This window comes from Equus caballus, chromosome 17 (genome assembly GCF_041296265.1).
Source record: "Equus caballus isolate H_3958 breed thoroughbred chromosome 17, TB-T2T, whole genome shotgun sequence".
Lineage (NCBI taxonomy): Eukaryota > Metazoa > Chordata > Mammalia > Perissodactyla > Equidae > Equus > Equus caballus.
Genome location: NC_091700.1, coordinates 17515361 through 17524552, shown reverse-complemented (window position 1 = coordinate 17524552; position 9192 = coordinate 17515361). Strand labels below are relative to the sequence as shown.

The 9192-nt window shown below is 51.6% G+C and overlaps 1 protein-coding gene across 5 annotated transcripts in view; it reads right to left on the bottom strand.

The window, feature by feature from the left end:
* Window positions 1-5201: 5201 nt before the first annotated feature.
* The window catches only part of LOC106781854 (uncharacterized), a 55470-nt gene continuing 51479 nt past the window's right edge, over window positions 5202-9192 (bottom strand). For all 5 annotated transcript variants that reach the window (XR_011427895.1, XR_011427896.1, XM_070240066.1 and 2 more), the window contains 2 exons: window positions 8067-8204; window positions 5202-5710 (listed from right to left, as the gene is read on the bottom strand). Coding sequence is in view for 3 of the 5 variants with exons in the window: in XM_070240066.1 (XP_070096167.1) it covers window positions 5462-5710; window positions 8067-8204 (387 nt within the window). In the remaining 2 variants the exon portion in view is untranslated. The remainder of the gene's footprint in view (window positions 5711-8066; window positions 8205-9192) is intronic.

Here is a 9192-nt window from a genome sequence, read left to right as displayed (position 1 = left end):
TAATTCTCAGAACAACACCACGTGGGTATTGCTATCATCCTCATTCGGCAGAACCAGGAACGAGCGACAGAGGCTCCGTGTTACTGAATCTTTGCTACGTGCCGGTCATCACACTAAGAAAATAACTTGCAATATCTCATCTAATCCTGATGCGACCTGGTGACTTATATATTACTATCCTTTTACCAATGAGGAAACTGAGGCTTGGAGAGCTCGAGGAGCAAGTCCAAAGTGGAACAGCCCGCGTGTGTGGAGCTGGGGCTTTGAGGCCAGGCCCGTGTCCTGCGAGGCCTCCCCAGACCCCGGACACAACACGAGTCGCAGATGCTCATGGTCCTCCGTGCAAACCCTGGGAGGAGAAGGTGACCACGGATAGGACTCGTGTGCCACCTGAACAGTTGTTCCCAAATTCCTCCTGTCTCTCTCCCTGGCTGTGTAGTCCCCACCTTTCATGTTAGGTGTAGGATCCCTCACTTTCTACGACCTCAGAACCTCCTGAAAATGAAAATGATAAACCAACAAGCTTACCGTTTATACAATGCCAGCCACACATTGAAAGCTCAATGCAGTGTTTCTAATTCTACCGGCAGCCCTGCCAAGCGAGTGTTGTTAATCACCTAGTTTTACTGACGGGGAAACTGAGGTGCAGAGTTTAAGTAACTGGCCCAGAGCCCCTGGACCAGGAGGTGGCCGAGCTGGCAGTGAGCCAGGTGCTGGTCTCAGGCTGCAGCTCCTCTGGTGGAAGAGGGGTCCGCAGTGCCCGTGGAGTTTCCATTTGGTCCCAGCCTCATCTGTTGTGAAATGCAAATGCCTCGTTTATTTCTCCATTGCCCTGGGGGAGCATAAGCGTCTGTGGCAGCACAGGCCCTTTGTGCCTCTCTCTGCAGCGGGTTTACCCCTAGGAAAAGCCGAATGCGGGGGCTGTGAGGGTGGACGACCCCCTCTTCCCAAGGTCAGAACGCTTTCCAGTGATCAAGACGGTGCTGGAGAGGACGTCTTTGCGTCAGTTCTCTGACCTTCCTGACGCCGTAGCAGTGCTTAGGAAGTCGGGGCAGGCTGGGAAGCTGGACTGTCCTTGCGTGTGAGTGCTGAGTTACTGTTGTCAACAACACTGGAAGGGAGGAATGCAGGGCGGGGTGGGGCAGGGCAATGACCCGAGGCCCACCTGCGTGCTGGGGGCCGTCCCTCTTCTGGGGTAGGGACTGACCAGGCTGGGAGTGCCTCCGAACACGGAAACACTGAGGGGTTTCCCCTGAGACGCTGCCCACGAGGGGGAAACGATGGGGCCTTCTTTACAAAAGCAGCCGAGGCCCAGGGCTTCGCCTGGGCGGCAGGGCGGTCACTCTGTGCAGAGCCCAGCCCCAGAGCCTCGGGCTCACAGGACCCACAGGCACGCAGAGGCTCTCTGTGCGCAGGGGAACCTTACTGCCAACAAAATCTTCCGAGGAGGCAGTGTATGAAACAGAAAAAAAAAGTTGCCTTTTAGTGCATACATTATTTTATAGGGTTAAATTTATTAAACTAATTATAAGTAGTCAGTAAGAACAGTGAGGCTCTTGCGACAGACACAGACGTTCTAAGCGGGAGGCGTGGGCAGCGCCTACTGACTAGCTGCTGCTGATGCCTCACCTACCTGTTATTTGGTGGCACATTATTAAGAAAAGTCTGGATTCATACAGATCAACTACTATAAATTCCAAAAGTTAAAACGTCTTGCTTTTCAATTTCAGGCTATTTTAAAATTAGAGAGGGCAGGAGATTAATTTTGGAATCAACGTTAAAGCAGACTAACCTAGCAGCTGAAGTTAAAACTTTGGTGATTTCGCGGCCGGCCCGTGGCCCAGTGGTTAAGTTCACGCTCTGCTCTGGCAGCCCGGTTGGCCAGGTTGGGTTCTGGGCATGGACCTACACACGGCTCATCAAGCCATGCTGTGGTGGTGTCCCACATAGCAGAACTAGAATGACGTACAACTAGAATATACAACTACGTACTGGGGCTTTGGAGAGAAAGAAAAAGATTGGCAACAGATGTTAGCTCAGGGCCAATCTTCCTCACCAAAAAAAATACCTTTGGTGATTTCCAATGATTTGTATGTTGGCTGTTCTATCTTTGAATATATTTTCTCAATTTTCAGTTTCAGAAATGGTTAAGAAGTTATACTTAGAAAGTGAAGGTGATCCTTGTAGAACCCTTGACATCAGCCCAGGGCAGACCCTAGTGTTCTGAGGAGCACGCACTGGCCCCAGCAAGGCAGAGACACCCCTTATTTGGGACTCTGTGGGTACTGCTGGGCTGTTCATTACCAACTTCTTGCAGATTTCAGAACACTCACCAATGAAACCATGGCTGGGCACCACTGCACCTGGTGGTTAAGAAGGTGGGTCTTGTCCCAGACGTGGGTCTAAGTATGAACACGGCCACTTTATGGTGCTGTGGATCACTATTCTTCACCCTTGGCTTCCTCATCTGTAGGATGGAGACAGTGCCACGTAACCACTGTGATTCCTGAGGCTTAGATGAGACGATGGATTTAAAGCTCTTAGCCCGGGCTTTGGCATTTAGAAAGTACTTACTAAGGGGCAAGGGGAACAACCATTTTGGGTGGCTGCTCTGAGGTGAGCACTGTGCATGCCGCTGGGTTCTGTATGGATTCAAGGATGACGGGTGCACTGGGGGCTCTCCTGTATCCATCTCCCACGTCCCCCAAGCTCCAGCTTCATATGCACAGCTTGTACTGGATTTGGATGTCTAGTAGCAGCTCAAACTCAGGAATAAAAGGAGTTCATGGCCCCTTGGCCCTCCCAAACCCTGTGTACCCCTGACTATATTATTCTCCTGGTTAATGACCTTAAAATAATATCCACTTTCATTACCAGGCCTATGACCTTGGTCTCAATGTGAGATCCACAGACTAGCGGCCTGGGCGTCTCTCCTGGAGCTTGTTAGAAATGCAGACACTCTTGCCCCCCTAGAATCAGAAGCTGCATTTTAACAAGATCCCTGACAATTCCCTTGCACAAGGAATTTGATGCACTGAGCCCACCTTCCGCTCTGACTCCTTGGGGGTCACTCTGCTCTGGGCACATGAGGCCGAGCATTATGAAAGCCTAGACCAGCTGCCCCTCATTCTGGGTTCCCTCCTGTGGGTGAAGGGTGGTCTCCGAGTTTGCTAAATGTCTGGCTGCTCTGATGTTTGATTTAGGACCCAAGAGCTGGTCCTGAGCTCAGATCTGGGTGGACACGCCTCCTATTCCAGTTGACTCTTTCCAGGTGATCCTTCAGACTCATGGGTGGGACTCCTCTTGTAGACGATCCCTAAGGGCTCCCGAGCCTCTCTCTCTCAGCTCACTTCTGGGCCTCGGTCCAACCTGAACCACTTGTCTGACATGAGTACGGACAGACAGACACACGTTTGGGCTGTGTTTTGGTGTTCGATGGTGGCTGGAATGGGATTTCTAGGTCACTCGGGGGTCAGCAATGTCACTCCCAGAGGCCACTGGAAAGCAGCTTGAGTACATGAAGAGCTGCCTGGAGGCCCGGGGTCAGTGGGGAGACAGCATCATTGGTGACATTTTTCCCCCTGGAGTAGGGAGTGACCTCCCTTCTGTCCCGGCCCAGGGAGTCGCTGCCACTGAAAAGGACAGGAGTTACTCACCTCCACAGAGAACAGTGATGAACATTTCTGAGAAGGTTGTACCAGCCAGAGAAAAAAAAACCAGCAGGGGGCAGCAGAGCCCTTCTTCTCACCCCTTGCCCACTAGCGAGGACTCAGCTGGGGACTTTGGCCCCTGTGGCCGCTTGCCCCTCCCTCTGTGGCCAGGAGCTCTGAACTGTAGGATCTTACAGGTAGAAGAGACCTTGGAGACTCACACCCCTTATGGCAGTGGCAGCTTCTGGCAGGGGGAGAGTCTCCCCAGAGAGTTTCCTCCTGAAGCATATGAGGCACGACAGGGAGTGGCCATGCTGACAGACCCAATGAACGGCAGGCTGAGGCTTCCTCCTCCAGGCCCTGTGCCTGCAGGACAGCTCCACAGAGGGGACTGAATGCATTTGACCAAGTTGACAAGCTATCAGAATCCAGGCGTGGCTCGATCTGGTCGCTGTGATGGCTGAGTGCCTTGCCTTAACACTGGCCATCGGAAGAGGCTGGACATGGTCCTGTGGGCTGGCCTGGCAGCCTCAGCGCTGGCCTGGCTGTAGGCCTAGGAGCACTAGACTTTGCATGCTCTTCTCTCTCATCTCTCTCTCTTTCCAGCCACCTAAGCAGCCTGAAATGCTCTCCCTTCTCCCTACCTCTTCCCAATCATCCATGTTTCCCACTCTGGAAGGCTTGGTCAAGTCCTAGCCCCTCCTTGAAGTGGTCCCAAGCTCCAGCCCTAGAGCCATCTCCCTCACCTCCAAGTGCCTTCCTCCGCTCCAGTGTGCCCACCAGGTTGGCGCTCAGTTCTATGCTGTTTTCTTCTGCAGTTTCCCGTGTGCTGTTGTGGCCCCGACGTGATGGTGTGATTTCAGGGTTAGTGTCTGTATCCACGTGGCCAGTTAAATTCATGAATCATTTCTGGGTCATGATACCCCCTGTATGTGGGAAGCAACGTGCTGAATGGGGTGTGTGTGTGTCATACTTTCTGCCTTTAGGAAACTTATAGTCTAGAAGGGAAGATAAAACATGGCACAAACCACTATAGTAGGAATAAGACAAATGGTAGAGACAAGACGGCATGAGGATTGACAGAAGGAGAGATAGGGGAGGGGTCAGGAAGAGCTTCGTGGAGCGAGTAGCCTCCGGGGTAGGTCCTAGAGGGTGAAGCGAGTTTCAGCTGGCGTGACAGGAGAAAGGGAGGAGGGCCTTCGGAGGAGAGAACCGCTTGAGCACAGGCCCTGAGGGCAGAGGGCTCTCCCCTGGAGGCAGAGAGGCTCCTGTGGTACTGGAGGCCCTCAGAGCAGTGCAGGAGGCTGGCCCAGGGTACCGCCTGCCTCTCTGTCCTCCAAGAGATCACCAGAGCCAGCAAGGGGACATGGCCCAGTGATGGAAGATAGGGCTGGAAGCTGCAGCTGCACCTAGGTTCTCATGGTCCCTACCCCAAGCACATCTCACCCCTGAAGCCAGGTGCCCCAAGTGAGGTTTTGGGGGACCACAGCATCCAATGGCCAGTGCCCTGATGAGAGGATTGAGGGATGGACTCAGCGATGGGAACACACGTTGATATTCTCAACCTGTGTGACTTTATTTTCCCTCACCCCAAAGGATCACAGATAGCAATCAGCACAAGCCGAGGTCCAGGCTCTGAAAGAAACCTGGGTGTTACCAGATAGGAGCATGCCATAACCGAGCTCACATTCCCAGCCAGGGCGGCCCCTGCGACGCCCACGTCTTCCTGCCTGGAGTGCGCAGAGTAACCTGGCCATGTTCTTTGTGGAGAAGGCACTGCCACAGATGACCGCCGCAGCACCCTGGGTGACTCAGCGTCTCCCCAGGCTGGGCTGGCTCCATCCTGCACACGTGCTGCCCTCTGCCACCTGGAGGAGCAGGGACAGCTCCCAGTCCAGGCCTTCGATCCTCTGAGCCAGGCAGGCTCTCCTCACCGCCAGGATCAGGGCCTGCTCGCTCTTCAGGGCCCAGGTTCCCACACTCTTTCTGTCTGGGCCGCCTGCCTCTGCTGGGTTAGGTCTGTCTTCCTGCTCTGCATGAGGGAAGATGCTGGGAACCACCTGAAAAGGACACAAAAGGAAAGCGGAGATGTGAGCCCTGAGAGTTCTGAGCTCTCTCTGCCCTGAACCCGCCGTGTGACCTGGCCATGACCTTGTCACCCTGGCAGTCTCTAGGCAACGACACTCATCCCAGCTCTTGGGAAGATTACCTCCGGGGACTGACCCCGTGACTGATTAATGAAGACATTGTGTCCCCTGAGTTCATGTTGCCACATTAATGCACAACAACGACTAATTACGTCATTACACAATCGTCGTGTTTAATAGTTTGGAACATTTATTGAATAATTAAATCTTGTGGCATTCTATAGCCCCTCAGCTCATCCTGTTTTTTTCCTTCCTTCATACCAGGGATATTTATATAATGTCTCTTTAAGCATGAAGTTTTCCTGTTACTTTATCCTCACCAAAATCACTATCTTCTGTGCCCCTCAATACATCAGATGATACACCCTGCACCTGGTCACCCCACAGTGGCCCTGGCGTCACAGCTGCCTGTCTGGGGGCGGGGAGCTGCTTCCAGAGGAACTGACCCCACAGCTTAGTGTGCCCTCTGTGGAAGGAGTCTGGATGAAGCTCAGCGAATGTATGATGAACATGTTGAGAAGAGAACACAATGGGAGGCTGGCCTCTGCCTTTGGGTTTCACAGGGAGGACCGACCTTGGGGGTTCAAGGATCATGGGTTTCAGGGACCTTTTATGCCTTAGGAAACACTGTTTCTGCAGCCCCCCGGCTAGGGCATTTGTGTGTCTCATGGCTGTTACATGGCCCCGCCATACCTGGTTTGCATACAAGATAATTTTTCCTGCAGTTCTTTGAGAGTGACAAAGAAAAATGGCAAGTAATAGGATATATTGGAGTATATGAGGAAGCCATTTTGTGTAAACCTAATTCGGCCTCACCTTGTCTTTCCAAAAGGGCCTGACCAAGGCCGTTGAGCATGCATTGTATGTCTGCATTAGATATTCCCTGTGGCAAGAGCAAAGGCCCTTGAGATAAAGGTGCAACTTCCCTCCCCCTCCCAACGTTGGCATTTCTTTAAGGATTAAGCATCTTTCCGCTCACCTGTGACCACCCAGCTCAAGACAATAGACTTGCCTCCTGCTACGCCCGCCCTCCGAGAGAGCAGACCCACTACCTGCTGTGTCCATCAAGTGCTGTGCTGACAGGGCAATCTTGTGACTATTGTGGGAGGGACATTTCAATCATATGTGAAACAGCCTGTTTGGGGGTATATAGCCACTCTGTATACCTCACTTCTTTGGTGCCCTTTCTTCCTTCGGGAAGAAAGGCCCCGGGCCATGGTCCTCAGATTTCAGCTCAGAATAAACTCACCCAAATTTTCATTTATAGATTGGTTATGGATTATTTTTGTTGACAAGAGCATGGGTGCCTTTATTGTCATTTAGTCTTAAAAGAAAGGTCAGTTGACTAAGAAGAACTGATTTTTCCAGACCTCCCAACATCAAGGCCCAGGCACACAAGATGTTCTCATGGAATTCTCTGAACTCAGGGAGCATCGCAGCTCTCCCCATCACCAGCCCCTCAGGGCCCCACTCCCAGGGTCACTGCGGCAGGTGGCCCAGGTCACTGTGGCAGCTCTCCCTGGTCATGAAGAGGGGATCCTTGGTAACACAGGTGGCCCGGCACAGATGTCTGCTCCAGGAAGCTGGTGAGAGGAGGTGCCCACCCTGCCCTCCACCATCCAGAGTGTTGTCCATTTTGAGAAGCTCAGGAAGGAAGGGATGAGGCTGGGACAAGGGAGGCCCTGGGCTTGGGCAAAAGTCAAGGGGGTGCCAAGAACTCAGGTCAAAAGAAATGGTGTTTTAATGCAGTATTTAAAAAATCAAACCGGCAAAACTAAGGCCTGCAAGCTGGCCGCCTGCTTTAGTAAATAACATTTTACTGAGCTCATGAAGACACAACTGAATGATCACTTCTATCCCTTGTTTATTCCCCTCCAACCTTCCCTATGTCGACACCTTCAGAAGCCTGAGTTAGGACGGGGGACAATCTAGATGAATGATGCATCTCCTGGAAAACTCCTTGTTCCAGAACCATGCGCTACTATTTATGCTGCATCTGAATAGCTATTTTTATTGCTCCCTTTTCATGCCCTTCCTCAATCTTTCCCAGCCATTCTTTTACTAATTGAGTGTGTTTCCCTGTCTCTGGATCCATTTGCCAAACCAAACAAGCAAAGCTGGACTTTGGCCGGTGGGCTTTCTGGTCAGAGCTGGTTGTTCTAATCCCAACCCTTCTATGGAAGGGGCTGAGACTCCGTGAGCCCCACACCGTGAGCCCCAGCTCTCTGTGGACTCCGCGGGAGCTGAGATGGTGCTCTGCTGGGCTTACCGCAAATGTACTGTGTTTCCTTGGGGGCAGGTGGTCTGGCTGGTGCTCTTCTTTCTGGAGCTCTAGGGCTTGAGCAGTGAGCTGGAAGAACTCTTTATTCAGTTCGTCCAAGATGTCTTCCACCTGCCATATCTTTCTCTAGAAACAAGGGACATAGAGTCTTCATTACTTTTACTTTTATTCCAATTTCATTAAAAATCCATTGAGCTCCTCTCCCAGACAGTGGGATCAGCATTGGGTAAGAGCTGAAGTCAGGTCTGCTCTGAAGGAGCTCAGAGCCTAAAGACAGGTAAACCCAGACCTACATTCCAGCATAGTAAAGGCTTTGTAGAGGAATGCACAGGGGCTACAGGAACAAAAAGCAGGACATCTAACCCAGGTAGGTGTGGTAAGGGAGAGCTTTCTGGAAGAGAGGACATCTCAACTGATTTTAATGATGAATAGGAATTAGCTGGGTGGACAATGGGAGAAGGGCATGCCAGGTAAAGGGAACAGCATGTATGAAAACACAAAGATATGAAAGAGCATAAGGAACATTTCTTCACCTGTCAGTCAGCCCATCGATCTATCCATCCATCCTCCCATCCATCCATCCATCCATCCACTTACATGAGACAGCACAGAGAACATTTGTCCATCTGTTGGTCCATCTATCCATCTATCCATCCATCCATTTACTCATATGAGAGAGGACAGGGAACATTCCTCCAGCTGTCAGTCCATCCATCCATCCATTCACTCACATGAGAGCGCACAGGGAAAATTCATCCATCTGTCAGTTTGTCCATCCACTCATCCCTCCATCCACTGATAAGTAAGGAAAGAGTTATTGAGCACCCAGTATGTGTGAAGCCAATGGTCAGTTCTGGAACTCCATTAGTGAACTTCCATGGGGTTTACAGTCTGTCAAGAGTGGCAGACATAAGATAAGGACTTATGAATGATGAGTGTTACCGGAGGGGATGTTCAGCTTATTGTGGGAAGTAGACAAATTTCAGTTTGGTGGCAGCATAGAATTTGTTTGGAAAAGTGGAAGGAGATGATGCTGTAGAAATGGAGGTAGGAGCTGGGCTTGGCAGGCCATGAGGGGCCTGGCATGCTAGTCTCAGCTACAGTGGCAGAGACT